The sequence below is a fragment of the Procambarus clarkii genome, chromosome 7 (assembly GCF_040958095.1).
Source record: "Procambarus clarkii isolate CNS0578487 chromosome 7, FALCON_Pclarkii_2.0, whole genome shotgun sequence".
NCBI lineage: Eukaryota > Metazoa > Arthropoda > Malacostraca > Decapoda > Cambaridae > Procambarus > Procambarus clarkii.
In genome coordinates this window covers 17,610,956-17,633,435 of record NC_091156.1, presented here as the reverse complement: position 1 = coordinate 17,633,435, position 22,480 = coordinate 17,610,956, and the positions used below count along the sequence as shown (strand labels likewise).

The following is a 22,480-nucleotide window of genomic DNA, read 5'->3' as shown; positions in this document are numbered from 1 at the left end:
AAATAAATCTTGGAAAGAAACCCAACAAGCAGCACTTCATGCAACTAGCACTCTCTCTTATTAGTGCTACCCTTCTCTACCACCCGTATAGGGGGGGAGGGTGAGCTGCAGCCCAACACTCCAGTTCTTGAACTAATGTGCAGGCGGTCAGATCAGTCACCTCTGGCCTCGCGTTTCTGTTTTGAATTTTTGCCCTGTGTGGCTGTTCCAGCTGTGTGTGAGAGCACTTTCTGTAGAGCACCTGGATGTGTGGGGCGAAGTGCGACTGGTGCAGCTAGCTTTTCTTCAACGCAGCAGCAACAACAATGCAGATGTTTTTCTCTAACTGCTAGTTTGTTTGTTGTCTGTCTTTGGGGGATTTTGTTTTAATTTTTTTTCATTCTCTGGCGTTCTCGCTATGTTTAGACAGAGGAGGTCTGCTTAGCTTCTTATTAGGCAAGCCTAGGTTGTGTTGGTAGTCCTTGTCTGTTGCCCCCGAGGTTTCATAGGTGATACTGGTTGTCAGTTTGCTTGCTACCTGACAGGGGTTCTCCTGGATTAGCTGGCCCAGGTGTCTTGGCTTCCCACAGGCTAATTTACCCTACGGGCCCTGGAAAGCCCCTGTGGGCTCAGTCATACAATGGCTACTTCTTCCAAGCCCGCTCTCACCTTGTGTGAAGTTGAAGGTTGTTAATTGCCCCAGCCTCAGGGGGAAACGATCATCCATACTGCCTCCGTCACGCTGCCTGTTTGGTTGGGGACGCCACTGATCCAGGGTCTTGTGGGCCTTGTTCCATGCTTGTACTTCACTTTCCTCATCTGTTGATCACAGGGTTCAGGCAGTGGCTGCTGCTCGATTCTCCTTACTGCAACGAACCAGGCTGGTTATCCAGTTGGAGGCCCCCGGAGCTGCCCTGCTTGGGGTTTAGCAACCAGGATTTGTGGGCATTGGTTGCTTCGACCTTGGTTCCTTCCGTGCCCCTGTTTCCTTCCCAGGTGGGCATGGTTCACCCAGCTCCTTTTGTCCTCTGCTATCGGCTCTTAAACATCTGAGGGTTTCGGAGTCGTGGTGGGTGGTTGGGGGGGATTTAGCTCAGGTGGCTTCCGAGGCTGCTCCTTCCGATTCGGGCGCGGAGGTGATTGAGCCTCATTTTTTTTCTTCCAAGGCTTCTGGGTCAACCCAGCAGACTCCCTTCTTGAAAACTTTTCCCCCTGAATGCCGCCTTTCGTTCAGGGGGGGTGGACATGGAAGAGGGCTCTGCCCCCAAGGCCTGTGCCGGGTGTTCCTGGGGCTCGGAGGAAGTCTGCTTGGAGTGCTTAAACTCTTTTTGCCCCTGCTTAGGCTCTTGTGCCTTCTGGGCAGGGGTTGTTGCTGAAGGGAAGGGGTATTTTGTCCCCCTCCATCCCTTTCTGTATTAGTATTACCATGTTTGCCTGTGTGATTTATGCACCCTCGCGTTGGACGCCTCCATCTTTTGCTTGGATGTTTTGAACAGGAGAAAAAAAAAACGAAAAAAGAATATACAGTAACAACTTTTTCGTGTGGTTCATCGTACATTTATTGCACGTTATTTTCTGGTGCTTTTGGTATTCCTGCTTTTCCCTCTTTTCAGATCAGCGGTTTTGGTGTTTATAATTTTGGCAAGAATTTTGGTATACAGATTGTGAACCTTGGATTTCCGAGTGTGATGTTTTGAGTTGCCATGACTGGCCGCCAGGGCGACGCACCGGTTGTGGCGCACCATCCCACAGCTGTGATTTGTTGTCATCCACCCTTTGAATATGGCGGCTGGGCAGTTGAATGTTTATCATTTTTTTTCCTGCTTTTTGGGGCATTTTTCATTCAGCTAATGCGCCATTGTTCTGACAGATGAATTGACAGCGCTTGAGATTCATAGTCCTAAAGTTCCAGGTTCTATTCCTGTTGAAGGTGGAAACAAATGGGTAGAGTTTTTCACCCCTGATGCTCCTGTTCACCTAGCAGTAAATGGGTACCTGGGAGTTTGACAGCTGCTATGGGCTGCTTCCTGGGGGTGTGTAACAAAAAGGCGGCCTGGTCATGGACCGGGCCGCGGTTTGGCTTCAGAGGCTCTTCTGGTATCTTTGGAGGGGCCTCTTTTTGCCACTCTTGCATTCGTTGGGTTCATTCCCCAGTGGCCTTGCATTGGTTGCTGCATCTCTGGCTTCCTCTTTGGGGTTTATGGAGTTTGGTACCATGGTGCCTTCCTCTACCCCTAATTCGATGTGTTCACGGACGCCTCGTCTCTTGTTTGGGGCTTTGTGACCAGCATTCACCAGGATGTCCAGGGGTGTTGGGTGCCATCCTTCCTTCGAGCTCATAGCATTGTGTGGGAGTTTGCAGCTGTGTGGCAGGCGCTGTTGTGGATCTGGTGATCTGGATTGCTCCCGCGTGGTTCATTGTTTCAACTGGGCAGGGTCTCTTTGGTCCGTGGCTTTGGGGCTGGTCGCTTCGGGTAGCTCTTTTGAGTTCTTGAGGGTTAGCTCTCCACGCCGTTCACATTCAGGATGTGTCCAACGTTTTGGCAGACGGCCTGTCGCGCTTCATTCCACTTTCCATGGAGTGGACGGTTGATGCCGCCTCCTTCCTTTGGTTTTGTCGGACATATGGGTACCTGGAGGTGGACCTCTTTGCTTTGGTGTGGTCTCGGCGTCGCCCATTGTACGTGGTGCCGCTTCCTGACTGCGAGGCCCTCATGGTAGATGCGTTTCAGCAGGACTAGTCGAGGTGGGGGTTCCTGTACTTCTTCCCTCCCGGTCCAGATGTTGCTTCGGATTCTGGCTTGGCTGGATTCACATCGGGGGTGAGTGGTTCTCCTGGCTCCACGGTGGCTGGTCCAGCCTTGGTTTCAGGCGCTGCTTGCTCGGTGTCTGAATCCTGATGTTTCTCTGCGACCTCTTTCAGCAGGTCGGTCCTGTGAGGTATCTCTTTGGTTTGCCTTACTGCTTCGCACTATGCGTCTGGTCTTTCTGATGCGAGTGTATCACCATTTGTATGGTGATTAGGTGCCTTCATTGATGGTGTCCCAACTATAGTCCTCTCAGTGACAGTATGAAGTTTCTTGGCGGTCTTTCCGTCATTTTCTTTCTCTTTTTTGGTTTTCGTTGATTTTGGACTAGGTTATTTTGTCCTTCCTCTCTTGGTTTTTTCTGGATTGGCATCTCATGCCTAATACTGTCGCTTCGTATAGTGCGACGTTGGTGAAGCCGCTGCGACTTGCATACGGGGTGGATGATACTTCCGCTCTGTTCTACAAATTTTCTTGTGCGCTTTTCCACCTCTGGCCTGCTTATGCACTGCCTGAGCCTTCTTGGTCTTTGAATCGAGTTCTTTCTTTTTTTTCTTCTCCTAACTTTGTTGTGGCCCCTTTAGTTTGGGATTGCTTTTGAAAGGCCTCGTTTTCGTTGACCTTGGCCTCTAGGGGTCTAGGAGAGCTTCCTGCTCTCTTTCGATGCCTGGGGTTCTGTTCTTTTGGTCCAGGTGGTAGTTTTGTTTGTTTGCAGCCTTTTCCTTTTTTCTTTTCTGGAGAAGAATGGGACAGCTGGCTTCTGGAGGGGGTCCGTTGGTTGTGGATGCTTGGTTGGTTTGGCCGGGGTGAGTCACGTGTTTGGCGGTGGTGGCTTTATGCGGCTACCTGCTGGCCACTGGTTCTGTGACGGTGAAGGCGCTCTGGGTGAATCAGCTTTACTTGATTCCTTGTTCCAGGGCTTGTGTACTCACCCAGTTGTGCTTGTGGGGGCTGAGCTTTGGCTCTTTGGTCCTGCCTCTCAACAGTCAATCAACTGATTTACAGATTCTAGAGCCTATTGGGCTCTATCATTTGAAACTGTGCATGGAGTCTGCCTCCACCACATCGCTGCCTAATTGTGTCTCAGGTTGTCTGCAGTGTCATCAAATCTAGCCAGTCTGTGGTCTATCCTTGTGCCTATGATGTTAGGAAGTATGCTGCTCTCGTGGTGGTTTTAAGCAACATGTCTTAGGTTGACATTCAGGCGTAGGGGTTTTGGAGGTCAAACAGGGTCCTGGCCACCAGGTATCTCATGAACGTTCTGGTTCCCTCTCGGCCGTGTGTGGCTTTGGGGCATCTGTTGTGGCCGTCTGTCTCTTCCTTGTCTTGAGTCCTGTGGTTCTGCCACCTCCCGGGTATGTTCCTTCTTTTACTTACCTTTGGGTAGTTAGTTGGTAGTTGGTAGACCCATCAGGGAGCTGATGGTCTACCAACAGAAAATCAGCGTTGAATGTAGTGAAATACAACTTTCTGGGTGAGCCCCAGATGCTCCCTGACACCCTCCCTCCCTGCGGTTGGCGGTTTTCACATCTTCAGATCTTTTTAGATTTTCCAGATCTACTCCGTTCAAGATCTGGAGTAGTGTGCTGCCGGTTCCTACTCCCTTATCGGGGAGTAGTACTAACGAGCGAGAGTGCTAGTTGCATGAAGTGTTGCGTGTTGGGTTTCTTTCTAGGGGAGTTATTTTTGTATTTTGGAATGTAGATTGCACAGGTTAACCAGACAGTTCACCTGGTCGATGGCAATTACAGTACACATTAAAAATAACCTTTTCGTAGACAATTGCTACCTGCGCCTCTCTGAGGGGAGCCAGTTCTGGGTCGTAGTTCCTGGTAGGCATAAGGACTCCTGTGACTGATGACCCCAGACTAATATAGCACATATCTGTTTGGATAGCTTCAGGGAGCCTCCAGGGCTCACCTAGAAAATGGCGTTTCATTACATTAAGTGCTTATTTTTTATTATATATGGAGCTAAACATTGTGATTTTGCTTGTGCTCATTATTATAGTAACACATTTTTCTGGCAAACTTTAAGTGTTATTAATTACCATAATTTTATTTTAACAATATAATTAGAGTAATGATTTAAATGTGATAATGTTCATACCATTGTTTATTATACTACATAAAAATAATAAATTAAAATCAGTTATATCTTGAGCTTTATACAGTGATACATAAATTGATAAAAAAAAGTGATAAAAAGAATTGTCATGTATTAGGTTGAATAGTATACATATGACACATGTGTAGTGTGCAGGTTGAAAATAAATTGCCAAAGGGAAAAATGTGTTTTAATGGGATTAACAATTTCCATGCAATGCTCTTTTGCTCCAATACAACTTCAACAAATTTTATGTTAATGACTGTTTTTCGGTTCTCCAGTGAAAAGAGTTTGAATTCAGAATTTTTTAAAATTCAGTGACTAAATTTTAAATAAAAGATTAAATGTTAAATAAAATATTAAATGTTAAATAAAATATTAAATATTAAATAAAATATTAAATGTGAAATAAAATATTAAATGTTAAATATTTTTTCCCATTCTGTAGTTGAATTTTACCTAAACCTTACTTTATTGGATTAGATTTAAAATTCCAAGCATATAACCTTGTATAAATATAAGAGATTTCAATTTACAGTAGTTGGTAAAGCTCTTGTCTGACGGGCACTTTATTGCTTTCAAGGACAAGCTCCTACTGGTCCTCTTGGGGTTAGGATCAGATACCTGTCCAGGATCGTAGATATTTGACCTGCTGCAGCAGAGATTTGTTTTAAGTGTCCCTGCTGGGTCTTACCGGTATAAGGAAGACACTTGTGAACATTCATTCTTCCCAGAACAACCCCAAAGTTTATTCCAATATGCTTGAAGTCCTTCCAAATGCTTCTTGGCATCATAGGGACTACCAAGTACTTTACAATAGTGTTGCTCAGCCTGTTTGGACACTTGTAGTGCTTCACCATTTGATATTTATTTTAGACAAAATTTTATTCACCACCAATAACTTTACTTTTGTCTACCTTCGCTATTAACCTTTTGGCTACATTATGTGATAGTGCTTGAATCAAGATAATAGGACGTTGGCTGCTGTGTGCAACCTCCATTCAAATCCACTAAAAATTGGGTCACAGCTGAAATGTCACATGTTCAATAGTTTCAGTAGGATAGAAGACTCTTTGGGAATTTCTTTTCGCATGATGCCGCTTCACCTAACAGTAAATAGGTATCTGGAAGTTGTGCTGCTGTTGTTGTTTGCATCCTGGGGAAGATGAGTGGTTGGCCTAAAGGCACATTGATTAACTTAAGTACAGCCTGCCTGTCCCCATAAATATGAATTACACAAAGGAGGTATAGTTTATATAATATGTAATTCAGTATTTCTTAAAGCATCTTGTAAAAATGCAAAGCATTGCACTACATTTTTCTTGCACAGTAACTTACATTTTGGTCCCCTCGTCATTTGCAGTGGATGCCTACATTAATTGTGGTATTCTGAAGAAAGTTTGAATTAATAATAATGCTTGTTCTTTACACTGTGTTCATAAGTTTGTTAACTCTCCAGAAGTATCCAAGGATTGGCTTAGAATTCAAATTTGTTGTTTTGGATATACAGTATAAAGAGCACAAGAGTGTCAAATGTTTGTTCTTTATCTGGTTGTTGTTAGATTGAAGATCGGTTTAGCTAGCTGGTTTCTTTCTAAATAATATGCAGTAAATCTTTTTTAAATTATATAAATTTGTTTGCTAGTTTGGCTCATTAGGAAAGGAAATTGGTGTCGTCAAAACATGTACTCTAGTTTCAAGATATTTAACATTGTGTAGGCTACCAGTGTATAGGAGGAATAAATGTGGGCTGAGTATGCTGTCCTTTGGAAAATTAATCCTGTAATTATGGGAAGTGTATGAGGAGCAGTTATTTCCAAGTCGATATTGGATTGTGCTGGTATGGGAGCTTTAAATGACGTTATGCACTCACTTTACTCTGTAGCATTAAAGTCTGTGCATAATAGATAATGATCAGTAGTACCATGAACCTTATGTACATCAGTAAATACTAAAATTGAATATACAGTATATATATTTGTAGTTGTATAGCATTATATATAAGTTGTATAGACTTTGTATAGCATTTTATCAACCTGCCCTCAGGGAGGGGGATTAGGTACCCTCATGGTAACCACTTCAAAAAACTAAATAATTAGTACTACATTCTATCCATGGTTAAGCCAGGTTAAAGTTTGGTTAAAACAGTGTATTATTCTCAAACATGTGAAATGTGAAATTCAAAAACAGTTTGATTATCCCCGCAAATTTCACATTAAAGAAAACCTTGACCTTAGAGCTTATCAAAGAAACTGACTATACCACAGACTATTTCTAATTTAAACCCTGGGTCTATAATACAATACAGTTAAAATGTGAGAAAATGCCCTGTTTAGTACAAAGGTTCACTTGCCAGTTTACAAATATAATATTATGAAACCTTATTTAGTCTTTAGAACATCTCAAATATCTAGATAAATATCCAGGTGTTTCACCAGGGTGGCTGGCCGGTCGTTAGAGTCACCTTAGACTAACAACATGCACTTTGTTTGTAACAGTTTGCTCTCTTTATGGTCTGAAGTTAAACTGTTTAGGATTGATGATGATCTTCTTTGACAGTAAGAGTAGAACTGACAATAGATGGTACTTGTAGATTTTATATTGGTCTGAAGTTATTCATTAAATTGATATGATCTCGGTACTCTTGGGAACATTAGTGAAAGCTTGGAGTTGAAGTGATTTGCTGAAATGTAATGTTACAACAGTTAATATATACAAGGCTGTAATTATTTGTATTTTTGTAGTTTTAATAAAATTGTGTGCATCATTTTTAGTTGGATGCTCTTGTAAATAATTATCATTAATAAAAATAATACTTGGGTACTAAAAATTTGTCATTAATAATTTTCAACTATGATTGCCATGCCTGAAAGTTTTAGATACACCATTTACATAAATAAAGGATATGTAACTGATATATAGTATTGTGGTTAATATTACTTAGTTTTTATTAGGTTGTACATATTTCAGGGAGCATGATGGCCGGAGGTGCCTCGGTGAGGCCTATGCAACCCATGATGGCAGGTAAGTAACATGAGCTTTGAAAATTGTTGTTCAGTTTAAACCAGTAATGAATACAATCTTAAATAACACACTGAGTGTAGTTGTCTTTTTATCTAGATGCTTTTGTAAGGAAATAGGAATAACCATGGGTCTTTGATTGCAAACTTTGTTTCTGCAGCTTAGCATTGATTATAAATTTAGCAACTCTTAGTTACTGAAAATTTTGTGTATTATTTATTTAATTTTCTTGAAATTAGCTACATGTAATGTTGTCATGTTCAAATGTTGGCTTCAGGACTGCCCATTGTGGCCCATTACAGGTGTTATTAAATCTGATGGTAATTTTTCCATTGCATGCTGACTTCCATTGAACAGAGTTTAATTTGTGGGAGGCCACAGAAAATATTAATATAATTGAACATACAGTACTAAAGAAATGCCACAAATAAATGTTCTGTGCACTGATTACTTAGAGACTTTAAAACTTTCATATTAATCTAATCATTTAGGAACTACAGAAAAAGCTTTGATGTGTTTTATTTTAACTGATGTACTGTATGCTTAAGTTAGTCTGCATGAAGGGTTACCCAGCATACCCATGCAACATTCACATGTATTGGTTTGCAAAAAAGGAAAAGCATAAAATTCTTTTGTTTAGAACTGAGCCAACTCTCTTCCCTTTGAATATAATACTTTATTCACCAAAGTCATAAATATTTGTTTATACAGGTGGTGTGCCCTTACCAGGGTTGACTCAGCAGATGGTTCCAGCTCAACCATTGGTTCCAACTCAACCAATGGTTCCAGCTCAACCAATGGTTCCAGCTCAGCCAATGGTTCCAGCACAACCAATGATTCCAACACAACCAATGGTACCTCTGGCTCCAATGTCTATGGTTACGACATCAGTGGCTCCTGCACCTGCACCTCTAATATCTATGGCTCCAGCTTCAGTAGCAGCAGCACCCATTGTTCCAGCACCCATGGTACAACAACCCATTTCTTCATTACCACAGGCTGGTATGCCTAGTGTTCCTCAGCCATCACAGGTTAGCATGAGTAGAGATTGAGTTAACACTGTTAATATTTCTTTAGGCGAAAGTGGCTGTTATGTTTGAACATGCATTGTGTAATGATGTGAATGAAAATAATCAATATGATTTGGAATGGAATGGAGAGTTAAATTGCAAGCACAAAGAATAAATGATAGTGCTAGATTGGATAAAAAGTAGTTAAAACAAAGAAAGCAAAGGATTGTCCTAAATGTAATTAAATCTGACTGGAGAAATGGGGTGAGTGGTGTATTACAAGGTTCCATCTTGGGGCAACCCTTTTTGTCATGTTGTACATCAGTGACATAGATGAGAATATTTCAAACCACATCATCATATTTGCAGATAATACTTTGATCTATGAGAAAATCAGTAAGAACCATGAGGATTCCAACCTATGCTCTGGGTACTCCCAAGAAAACTCCTTGGAACACTGCACCATGTTGAACTTTTTTTATGCTTTTTTAGCAGCTTTTTCTGTGGAGAGCCCTTTCGGCTCCCTGGAGCTATACCGGGCTGATGTGCATATATTAGACTGTGGCAACAGTCAATCAAATGAGTTCTAAGCCTACCGGGGACCAGAGCCAGAACCTGGCCCCCTCAAGAGAGGCACGAGGAACAGTGGCCTAAAGACACCCCTGTGTAATTGGAAGCAGTCTTTGTCTGCCATCTACCAGGTCAGGCACCCAGAAAGGTAGGAATTTCAAAACAAACTACTACTGGCCAAAAATTGCAAACCGAAAGTCGAAATGCAAACAGAACTCCCAATCAAAAACCGGGAAACAAACATGACGTCATCACAACCACCGCGCATCTGTCTGCACAACCCCCCCCCCCCCCTTTCACGGGACGGGGACAGGGGGGGGAGTGGTTGGCCCCAGACCTCCACGCCGGCAACTCTCCCCAGTTCAAAGGCTGTTGTGATGAACAGTCGATCGCTCTGGCTCCACTCTTTGCGCAGTGCTGCAGTGCAGTGTTGTTGCTCTGTATTGGTGGTGTGTGACCCAGGAGTGACATAAGAGTTTCTGGGGCTGCATGCACCTAGGGATACCTTCCCTAGGTGCCCCATAAGTACTGCCTTTGCGGCTTCAGGGTTATCTTCCATGAGCCGTTCAGCAGCGTCTACCTCCGTGTGGTTCTGTTGCTGCTCGGTGATTGCCCGCCCTTGCGGGTTCAGCTGGGGTGGTTCTTACTCCTGTTTTCTCGAGGGCAGGAGGCAGTTTCATTGCTGGCTGGGGTACTGTGCAGCTGTCTGATATACGCATAGCGACTGGTTCTTTTCATCTGGAGACGTGCTTTTGTGTGGTGTTTCTTTTATATTTGTTTTGTTTTGCCTGGTGGGGGTCTGCCAGGTGTCATGCTCCCCAACCCGAACCCCAGAGGCCAATGCCAACACAAAAAGAGCCTTGGAGAAACAATCCTGAACCGAAGGGGCCACAACAAACCGAGGAGAAGAAAGAAAAGAGAGTACTCTGTCCAAAGACCAGGACGGCTCAGGCACCACATGAGCAGGCCGGAGGTGAAACAATGCATAAAACAGCTTGCGAAATGGCGCAGAAGTAACATCAATTCCGAAAGCAAGCTGTAGCGACTCCGCCAGCGCTGCATAATATGAGGCGACAGTGTTAGGCATAAGGTGACGGTCCTGGAACAACCAAGAGAGAAAGGACAACACCACCCAAACAAAAAGTGAAGCACAACGACGAAGGCATAAAAAGAACCAGAAGGACCACCAGGAGACCTCATACTGCAGCTGACACGAAGCCCACAGGTGGGACACCAACAAAGAAGCCACCTGATCACCATAGAGGTGATGATAAGCCCCAAGTCAAAAAGACCATATGCGAAGACTCGAGGACCTCACCGGGAAGGGCTGCACGGATGATCGGCGCGGCAGTAAAGTGTGATGTTTGCTTTTTCCTTGGGGTTGTAGGGAGTTTCTACCTCTCTGTTCTGTTTTCTGTTTTAGTGTTTTACCATGTGGGGTTTGTTTTGTTATGCCTACCTTTCTGAGTGCCTAACCCCAGTCGATGGCAAATGAGGAAAACCCCAACCACAAGGGGGTTTTCCAGGGCCATTGTTCCCTGAAACCTCTCTGAAGGGGCCATGTTCTGGCACTGGTCCCTGGTAGGTCTGAACTCCTTAGCTAATGTCCCTGTCTAATATAACATACATTAGCCCGATAAGCTCCAGGGCGGCTCCGGGGCTCACCCAGAACATGGCGTTTCATTACATTCAACGCTGGTTTTTTCTAATTTTTTAATTTTTTTTATTTCTTCATTTTTTTTATAGAAAATGAAGTAGCCTACCTAACATATACTGAACAAACCTTTTTGACATTTTTCTTTTTTAAAATTTGTAAAATTTTTCAATTTTTTCTAACAAAAAAAATCAATTTTTGCAACATAACAGCAGTCACCCCATTACATCACATCCCATCATCATTAGCATCTTTAAAAAAAATTGATTTGCTTTGTCGGAGGCGTAGGAGAATTTGCGAGAACCAGCGGGAATGCTAGGAAGCACCACATGGTTTATTTGGTAACAAAGATTAAGTGCGTCGATCGAGACAAATTTTCTGCGAGGCGCTCGCTCGTTACCTGAAATGCTCGTAGATGGCACCACTCGTCACCCGAGATTCCTCTGTACAGTACTACCAAAACAGGATGATGGGCTGAATAATCAATTCTCTACCTAACTAGTCTATATGATAGCACCACAAATACCTCAAGTTAGTCTTTGCATTATAGTTACCACATGGGGATGACCATCCGATTAGAGCTATCATGTAGGTTGACCACCTTGGCCTGTTCCACCACCTCGAGAGAAGTGAACAAATATCTGCTTGTGTTTACTTTCCCTTCCTCAAGCATTCTAATGTTTTCTGGTTTCAAATCTTATTTCTTTTCATTTTTTATTTTGTTTACCGGTTTTCCACGTTTAACACATACATTTTCAACATGTTTTCCAGTAACAGAATGTACTTGGAATGGTATCTTTTATCAATATTAAGTACTTGTTTATATCTTTTTAAAGAGTAACGTTCTCCCAATGTAATTATACCACTTCACATGTTCAGAAAAGCTGCTGATCTGGTGGGAGCTTTGAACTGTAACCCCTACCAACCCAATCATTATTTTACATACCACAAAACATTCACTACAAAGGTCCCTTCCTTACAGTGTTGCATATGCTTCTCGCGCAGTGTGCTTTATGGAGTCCTTTGGTGACAGTTTTCTACCCAGAAGCACCCCTAGATCTCTCTTATCAGAATTCTTGAAAGGTTTTTCACATAATTTGTTGGTTGTTTATGGCCTATTATCTTCTATTCCACATTACATAACATATTTATTCACATTAAATTCCATTTGCCAATTGTTACTCCATACACTTATTTTGTCTAGGTCTTCTTATCTTCTTATCTGTTTCTTATCTTCCCTAGAAGCTTGGCATCTTCAGCAAACATAATCATATGATCCTGTACTCCTTTCTCGTAGATGGTTTATGTAGACAGTGAACATTACTGGTGTTAGAACTGAACCCTGTGGTATTCCACTAGTAACACTTCTCAAGTCTGATATATTGCCTCTGATTATGTCTCTCGTGTCTCTACCAGAACATCTTTCATGCATCACAGAAGTGTTCCTGTCACCCCTCCAATATGTTGTAATTTTCAGAACAACCTCTTATGTAGGGGACTGTTGAAAACCTGTTTTAGGTCCAGATAGATGCAGTCAATCCAACCTTTTCGTTCCTGTAATATTTCTGTGGTTCTATCATGGAAACTAAGCAGATTTGTTATACAGGATCTTCCTATTTAAAAACCATAATGTCTGTTGTTGTTTAAATTTTCTTACGGTGTTCTGCTCATTTTATTTTTATGACTTTTTCTAATGTTGTGACCACAATGATTGTCAAAGATTCAGGTCTATAATTAAGAGGGTCTTTCCATTTTAGTTACAAATGATTATATGAATGATCTCTCTTTTTTTTTACTTGCTCCACTCTTTAGGTAGGAGGCATAGTGCCTCCCATGAGCAGTGTTGGAGTGGGCCAGATGCCAGTAGCAAGTACTGCAGTTGCAGCAGCAGTACCACCAGGTTCATCAGCACCAACTGGTGCAGCAGTGCAACGTACGGGCAGCCAAGAGTCAGGGTATTTGACACCTGTGTTTAGTAGTTGTGTTATGACCTTTTAAATTTGTTGTCGTACTGAAATGGCTGGGAATTCAAATCTGGTACACTTTCCATTAAAGTGCAGTATACTTAAACAAATCTGGTACACTCTCCATTAAAGTACATGAGAAAAAGTATCAATCATCAGTTGAATTTATTCATTACCAATGTTACTAGAAAAAAGATAAAAAAATAAAATATATTTTTTCACATGTTACATTGGTATGTATACAGTATGCAAGAGTAAGAACATTTCTTGGGTCAAAAGTTGGCACAACATTTCTAGAAAATCCAAAGTTAACAACTAAACAAATAATAGCTGTGCAGTATCTGCATGAATATAAGCTGCCAAAATTTTCTATGGAGCTTACACAGAATCTAAAAGCACATAAAAGTTCATTACATAGAATATTACCATCACTCATTGGTGACCTCCTGCAAAGGATCATCACATTAATTATTCACCATCACCAAGATCATGATATCACTGCACATACACATTGCTTGATTAAATTATATGGAAAATGTAAAAAAAATTTAAATATAAATATATGCCATTTTATGGGTTGAACAAGCTGTGAAAGATTGTGTGTTGGCGATCAAGGCCAGCATCAGTCAACACCTGATGCCAACTTTGCTGACAATGTTGTATGAGAAACATCACTCCAGTGTTCACCTTCATTCTTTCTGTGCTCACTTATATCTTGTTTTCAATTATTTACTATAGTAAGTGTGTTGAATAACTTGATTTATGTGCACTTAATTCAGAAAAACTAGTACTAGTGTATGCTTCAGTACTTTTTAACATATGGTGTACTTCATTATAACCTTATATTATTAAATACACAAATTTAGAGTTTGGCAGTGCATGGCGCCTGCCTCATCTGTGAGAGCTCTGTCAATGAAACACACTGCTCCAAGCCACATGTTCTCATTATTGACCCCTGGATGTTTAGATGATCAATCGTATATATATAATAGGAGCAATAAAAATATAAAGGGTCCCGATAGTACAGTGGGGTTCCTTCTCGACTGACAATTGGGAATTTCGGGTTTGAATGCCAGGTGGGACAGAAATGATTGGATGTGTTTCCTATCATCTAATACATCTGTACACCTAGCAGTAAGTAGGTACCCAGGTGGTGGTCAGCTTGTTGTGTGGTTCTCATATCGAAGGGGGACTTCGATATAAGTCTCACTTGTATACATGTATATACACTGGCTGCTTGTATCCAACACAAAACTATTACTAATATTATAAATATATGAGGCTGTTCCTATTTATATTGATGTAAATACATATAGGAGCTTCCTCATATGGGACTATGAGGCAGCTCCTTTTTATATTGATATAAATAGTTGCCTTATACACTACAGTCCTATTGGACCATATGAGGGAGCTCATATATATATCGTTCGTATAAATGGGAACTGCCTCATATAGGCCTGTTGGACCATATGTGGAAATTCCAATTTATATTTATATAAATAGCTGCTGCCTCGTATGGGCCAATAGGTCTTCTGTAATTCCTTTTCTACTGTATTTTGTTCAAATTATATTTGGTTACCTGGTCCTAGTATACTTCATTACAATCATATAGAGTAGTGAGAACACTATGTATTATATAATGAAATTTTATACAATGACGATTACCACATTAGTATAGTAACATTTGGGACGATAACTGCATTTACATAGCAAGGTAATCATGAAATAATAGCATGATTTGTTCACATGTCAAGGTAAACTCCATGACATCCATATAGAGTTATTATATCCATATCAGCATCATCTGAGTACAAACCCACTCACCAAAGACGTAGTTGAAATCAACGTATGATAACTGCATTACCCTGTGAATCAACATATGATTAATTATTCTAAACCAGGTAGGGAAAGAGAAGGTATAAGGTATATAGAAGAAAAGGTTAAATAAATAAAAGTGAGCAAGTTTGGAGAGTGCAGGCTGAGAGTACAAATGGGTTGCAGTGGTTCAAAGTAAATATTGCTCAAGAAATTAAAGCATAAAGAGATAGATGGGGCTGGTTATAAATGGTTTATGCTGTAGCAGTTTTTGTTCAGTTTTCTATCGAGTTCACAGATTAACCAGGATTAGTCGGCTCTTCCAATGCAGTACAGTATAGTCGGCTCTTCCAATGCAGTACAGTATAGTCGGCTCTTCCAATGCAGTACAGTATAGTCGGCTCTTCCAATGCAGTACAGTATAGTCGGCTCTTCCAATGCAGTACAGTATAGTCGGCTCTTCCAATGCAGTACAGTATAGTCGGCTCTTCCAATGCAGTACAGTATAGTCGGCTCTTCCAATGCAGTACAGTATAGTCGGCTCTTCCAATGCAGTACAGTATAGTCGGCTCTTCCAATGCAGTACAGTATAGTCGGCTCTTCCAATGCAGTACAGTATAGTCGGCTCTTCCAATGCAGTACAGTATAGTCGGCTCTTCCAATGCAGTACAGTATAGTCGGCTCTTCCAATGCAGTACAGTATAGTCGGCTCTTCCAATGCAGTACAGTATAGTCGGCTCTTCCAATGCAGTACAGTATAGTCGGCTCTTCCAATGCAGTACAGTATAGTCGGCTCTTCCAATGCAGTACAGTATAGTCGGCTCTTCCAATGCAGTACAGTATAGTCGGCTCTTCCAATGCAGTACAGTATAGTCGGCTCTTCCAATGCAGTACAGTATAAGTGGAAAAAGTTTTTGTAAATTTCCTTACAATTTTTTGTCTCTTGTACCTTCAAGTGTATTTAAAATTCATTGTTCATATGTAAATTTTGTTGTTTATATATTTTCACAAACATGTTTTTTCATTTGTGGCCAGGAAAAAGTAAAAAATAGAAAATCATAAATCATATAAAATAGCAAAACACTCAGAACAGGAATTCTTGGTAAATTGGAACAAGTCTGCTTTCCATTTTGAGCAAGGTGTCACTGTACTGGCACGATTCCTTTATAAATAAGTGATATGTCTCACGGTGTTGATTGATTTGAGTGTAGCATAATTATGGACTGCTAGTTTTTGGTTAATACCCCTGTAGTTATCATTTTGAATATTATTTAACCCATCCAATGAAATGTTGGAAGTTGGGTATTGGTAATATTTTTTGTTGTAATGTGAATTAGGCTGTTATACATTTGTACAATTTAACATCAATGCTTGCAGATCCAATCTGTATTGTTTAAATATACATTATCTACAATATAGCTCATGATTCAAGTGTAAATGATGCAGTATTTTTGTCCTACAGTGGCTCTCAAACACCCGGTGAATGGGCTGTACCACAAGCAAGTAAGTTGAAGTATACACAGGTGTTCAACATGTCAGACAGAGCAAAGACAGGATTTCTGTCTGGGGTACAGGCAAGAAACATTCTGATTCAATCTCATCTGCCTCAACAAACATTAGCACAGATCTGGTGAGTATTTACAGGGTGTAGAACAAGTGTTCTTTTTTATATGAAAAATAGTTTTTTCACATACCTTGGATTGGCATAATATATATAGATGTACAGTATGTACGTACGTACGTATGTATGCATGTATAGTAATGCATGTCAAATGTTACCATGACCATAGCTTTCATTCTGTAACTACACTTAGGTAATTACACAAGTGCATGCACACTTTGTTTGAGTATACCAATATATTTAAACCATTGTATTACTTTTAATAAACACAAGTTTTGATGTTGTGTAGGGCACTGTCTGATGTTGACAATGATGGACGTCTGTCATGTGAAGAATTTGTACTAGCTATGTACTTATGTGAGTCTGCTAAAGCTGGAAGCAAACTACCAACACAGCTGCCAGCAGAGTTGATCCCCCCCACCAATCGCCGTCAAAGAACCTCCAGTATTCACTCAACCAGCTCAGCAGGCACGCCTGTTACTGATGTCTTAGGAGCAGTTAATGATAGTAAGTCCTTCATTAGCTACAGTACTGAATAATGTATTATAATTGGCCTCTTTTTAAGCAATTTTTTCGTGTACATGATTCTGTAGCTGGAAAATTAACTATACACTACTTCATAATGATAAAGTATGTACTATAAAGTACACAATTTATTTCTGATTGTTTCTTATTTTTGAAAACTTGTGGAAATAAGCTTATTACAGTAGACTTGTAGATTTGGAGCCTTGGTGTGATATTTAGACTTGGCAGAACTAGTGCTTAAATACCCGGGGGAACTCTCGAGGGCATACCAGAAAAGGAGGGTAGAAATATTCTTAGCTACTTTATCCTTTTGGGAGGTATTTTATTATCTCAATAAACTTGAAATTGATATCGAAAAAGGACATTTTATTACTTAGTTTTTTATTATATCTGATGATGGTTAGCATTCACAACTAAAACAAAATTTTATAAATATCACCAAACCTTCTGTTTCAGACACATTTGAAGACAAAAGACGGGAGAATTTTGAGAAGGGACAAGCTGAGTTAGAAAGAAGACGCAAGGCTCTTCTGGATGCTCAAAGACGGGAAACTGAGGAGAGACTTCGCCGGTGTGTTTTATAACTATTTTAACTTGGTTAAATGAAGTTAAAAACAATTAGTCTATATTTAAGGAAGCCATATGTTGACACTATAAATGCATATTTTTGCGATATGTTATTCTGCGATATTTTGGCAAGAATTTCTGAAACTGATTTGCTCTGCAATATAGTTTCACATACATTGTTGTATAGTTTTAATGATTAATCACTAACACTTTTGTCTTGTATATCACAAGTCAAAAGCTAAGTACCTGTCTTTGTTATTATTTTAGCAGTAAACTGGAAATACAGTAATTGAACAACCATATAATGACTCCAAGAAAGATTTACCTCGGGTGGAAAATGGCTGTTTATATAAATTTATTGAAACACTGTTGTACACATGTTTATGTAAAACATCAGCAAAAGATTAAAATGTGAGAATTCAGTGACTTGGTTTTTGCAAAGTATGTTAGTTTATTTGATAAAAAGGATGCCATCTGTGTTTGGTAATAATTGCCTCATCTGGACTTTAAATTGAAATGTATTCTTGTCTGCACTTCTAAATCAATCATACCTGTAGTTCAATGTAATATTCCTCTTGTTGGTGATTATGAAACTACTGTACTATACATTACTAACAGAGAACGTGAAGAGGAGGCTAAAAGGGAAAAGGCCCGTCAAGAAGCTGAGCGTCGAAGACAAGAGGAGCTAGAACGTGAAATGCAACGGCAACGAGAGATGGAAGCACAACGAGAACAAGATAGAAAACGGCAGGAAGAGCTAAGGGAACAAGCACGCAAGTTCGTATATATTGTATGCTCTAAATGTTTTATGCAGTACTAAGTTTAACAAAAATCAGAAGCACAGAATAATTAGATAGTTTTAAGCATAATATTCTGTAGCAAGTCTTTTTAATTTAAATTTGAAATACATAAATATGACCATATTGAAAATGGGCACTATAGCCCTCTTGTGCCCATTTTAAAGACTGGTCAAAATAACTGTTTTGAACAGTCTTAAAGTTGAAAAGAATCGGCTGTTCTCTTGAATGATAAATCACATTTTGACGTCAAAATTCCCAGTGGACAAAATATGTTGTGCTGTACTGTAATTCATAGCAGCTCACAAACATTTATGTTTCCTATGCATGAGTTGCTTGGTTAAGTTAGGGTAGGCTTGAGTGTTTTGGTACGCTTTTTTTGTCCGTTGTGGTAACTCGAAAGAACGACGTGAATTATTACCTACATTGCGGGATATTTGTTTCTACTGGATGTTGTGACAATTAATTGGTGAACCTTCATCAAACTTGTTACATACTATACATTCGTACCTTGGTGCCTAATGATGAACTGTTCAGTCTCTTAAAATTCAAGGTTCACACATATTTTGCACTTGGCAATTTTTGCCTTTGCACTAATGTAATTTAATCTATATAAAGCAGGGCATTGAGAGAATGTACTGTTATTAAATACTGCTATTGTTAAATTTCATAAAAAATAGTATATAATTTTTTCAAATTCTCGTCTACAATTTTAAAAGTAGTAACTACAGTATTATTAAGACAATGGCTACTTATAAATGTTTTGTATAATTGTCAATTGTTTTCATATCTTCCAACAATTCATGAAAGTTTCCATTTCTCATTTAATGTTACCTCATAACAAATGTTCATTTTGTTTCATTCTTGTTTACATTAGGCCCTCATTAAAAGCTGTATATCATTTGCAATTTTGTTTAACTGTGTTTTCTTACTCGTTTAATATTAAGTGTCTACTTATTTTTGTTTGATGAAGTGTCTACTGCATCAAGCCTTTATACAGCCTTACTGAATTCTTTTAAGATATGCCCAAAACACTTGGCATATTAGTGGCCTTATTAAATATACTGCACATTGTAACAATTATTAGGGCAATGTATATTATTCTTTTGTATGTTAGTTATTAGTTAGTTATTATTATTTAATAATTTATTAAGTTATTATTATTATTATTATTATTATTATTATTATTATTATTATTATTAAATGATGTGCATCTTTCTGACCCTGTACCTCAGCTGCTCCCTTGAGCTAGCAGTATATGTGGGTTCACGAAGGGACACAATTTGCTCATGAAATTCTAATGACTTGTTTATTCACTATAACAAATAACTAACGAATAATTGGTGGATCTTAACTCGAGCCACTGTCCAGATACTAACTGTTATATACAATGACAAATATTCTCCACAAACCTTTTTCAAGCAAATATTGACAACAAATATTGTCAAACTGGCAGCAGTTGGCAGCACAACAGGGTGAGTGGAGTTGGCAACCTCACTTGTTGCTTAAGCCTCATGTTTCAGGTAATGGGATCAAAAGGGAGGGAGCGGGATCATCCAAGGGACAGCTCGGAAAGGTACATTTCATATCACATTATGCCAAATTTCTGATATTGTACTTTTAATAGGTAATCCCAACAGATCCTGCACTTGTTAACGAAGTGTAAGTTTCTTCCTAGGTGATATTTGTCTTCTGTTTATAATTTTAATTAATTGCTTTTCTCAAAATTTACTGATACTGTAAGGTTATGGTCATTTCCACCAGGGATGCTGAACTTCAGAGGCATCAAGAATGGGAAAAGCAACGACTTCAGGAATTAATGAACGTAAGGCAGCGTCAACAAGAAAATCTCTTGTCACTGAAGGCTAAAAATCAGAGTTTGTCCATAGAACTTACAACAAAGGTTAGTTTTGAATGGTGAAATGTTCAAAGGATCTTCCCATATCTTCTTGAGGGGACATATAAAATCAAATCAAATCAAAATATTAAGCCAAAATATTTTATTTAGTAGTAATTTTGTCTCATTTGACAGCTTAAACATGTACATTCTCTTGGTACCCAAGGTGAAACTCCATCTGACCTGTTGGGATTATGCTTAAATGTAAGAGCAATTTATTTTATATTATGTCTAGACACATTAAATTTATGCTTCAAATTGCGCAAGTGGTGGTGTTATGAATGTAATATTTTCCTAACACACTTTGAAACAATTAATTTTCCTTCATTTCCATCTGTCTCCATGAATTTGTTACACCTTCTAAATTATAGATTTTATCCTTCAAAAGTAGTTTACTTTTATAGTAAAAGATAGTTGGCTGGATTTTATTTTGCATTTTTCAGTGTCATGTAATGGTTTTTGGACTTTTAATTTGTTGTGCGTTAGGTTTATGTGCAAGTTTAAATTTATTTGGGAAGCTAGACAACGTTACTGCCATCACTATTTATTTGTATTAAACCAAAATCTTCGATTATTTCCAGGAGGATAGATTAAAGGAACTAACGCAAAAAATCAGCGAGACTCGCCAGGGAGTGACAGAAGTGAAAGCAACCATTGATACAATGCGGTCTACTCGTGATACTTACATGTCGGACATGAATCATCTCAAAGCAGCAGCACGAGACCAGAATCAGAGGTAAGTAATTTTTCAATATATTGCAGTAATTTTTCAGTATATTGCAGTAATTTTTCAGTATATTGCAGTAATTTTTCAGTATATTTGCAGTATATTTTTGCAGTGGTAAAAGAAAATCTTCATTGAATTGGAAAGTGAAGATTGTGGTGATGGATGTTTTATATTATGCATTATCATCATAATTTTTATTGCCCTGTTTCCTACTTAGGGTGGGTAGGCATCAACATTGATTAAATAGGGCAGTAGTATAGGAAAAGAAAGATGGATACAGTATTAAGAAATTACCCCAATCCATTCAAATATTCAGTTTTCATGAATACCAAGTCCAGTATTACTGGCATCTCATCTTTCCTGATTTGAAGGGTGTCTATTACATACTGGTATAGGAAAGCTTCTTTGTTTATATTAATTATTGTGTGCATTCTTCCTTGAATATGTGTTACTGGAGAGAGAGGTATGTTAAAGTATGCATATGATACAAAAGCAATAAGAGGAATTGCTGGAGGTTTCCATGATCATGTGCCAATGCTGTGTAAAATATGACCAAGTGGCAAAAGAGTTCTCATATCTCACAAGGATCCAGGAGGTAAATAAGAAATTTCAAATGTTGCATGAAAACAAGTTGTTCAGTGTGTGTATATGGAAGAGTTGATAGTGATATTGGAATGATAGAACAAGCAAATGAACCTCGTTGATGTGATGTTTACAAAATGTTTGGTTAATAAAACTATGGAAGTGTTTAGTGTTGCACAAACTGGTGTAAGAATGAAAGGAACTGTTTGGTTTGGTGAAACCAGACAGACTGATAAGAAAATAAGTGGATTTTTTAAATAGGATGTGAGGGGGCAAGAAAATGGCAATATAATGAGTTAAAGGTGTGTAATTACCTAAGGGTAATTACCTAAGTGTAGTTACAGGATGAGAGCTACGCTCGTGGTGTCCCGTCTTCCCAGCACTCTGTCATATAACGTTTTGAAACTACTGACGGTCTTGGCCTCCACCACCTTCTCCCCTAACTTGTTCCAACCGTCTACCACTCTGTTTGCGAAAGTGAATTTTCTTATATTTCTTCGGCATCTGTGTTTAGCAAGTTTATATCTATGACCTCTTGTTCTTAAAGTTCCAAGTCTCGGGAAATCTTCCCTATCGATTTTATCAATTCCTGTTACTATTTTGTATGTAGTGATCATATCACCTCTTTTTCTTCTGTCTTCCAGTTTTGGCATATTTAATGCCTCTAACCTCTTTTCGTAACCTCTCTTTAAACCAGCAAGCCAGGTTCTGGCTTGTGGTTTAAAGACCGTGGAAAAACAGTTTACCACAACGCTGTAAATGCTTCACCTGCATACTATAAATACAAATAATCGCCAACAGAATCTAAACACCTAACCTAACCTAACCAGGGCCTAAA

At 39.3% G+C, this 22,480-nt stretch overlaps 1 protein-coding gene across 17 annotated transcripts in view; it reads left to right on the top strand.

The window, feature by feature from the left end:
- The window catches only part of Dap160 (dynamin associated protein 160), a 264,887-nt gene that overhangs the window by 24,565 nt on the left and 217,842 nt on the right, over positions 1–22,480 (top strand). For all 17 annotated transcript variants that reach the window (XR_011224723.1, XM_045747362.2, XM_045747358.2 and 14 more), the window contains 9 exons: positions 7,863–7,916; positions 8,625–8,944; positions 12,960–13,102; positions 16,389–16,556; positions 16,837–17,054; positions 17,529–17,643; positions 18,258–18,416; positions 20,201–20,339; positions 20,915–21,069. Coding sequence is in view for 16 of the 17 variants with exons in the window: in XM_045747362.2 (XP_045603318.2) it covers positions 7,863–7,916; positions 8,625–8,944; positions 12,960–13,102; positions 16,389–16,556; positions 16,837–17,054; positions 17,529–17,643; positions 18,258–18,416; positions 20,201–20,339; positions 20,915–21,069 (1,471 nt within the window). In the remaining variant the exon portion in view is untranslated. The remainder of the gene's footprint in view (positions 1–7,862; positions 7,917–8,624; positions 8,945–12,959; positions 13,103–16,388; positions 16,557–16,836; positions 17,055–17,528; positions 17,644–18,257; positions 18,417–20,200; positions 20,340–20,914; positions 21,070–22,480) is intronic.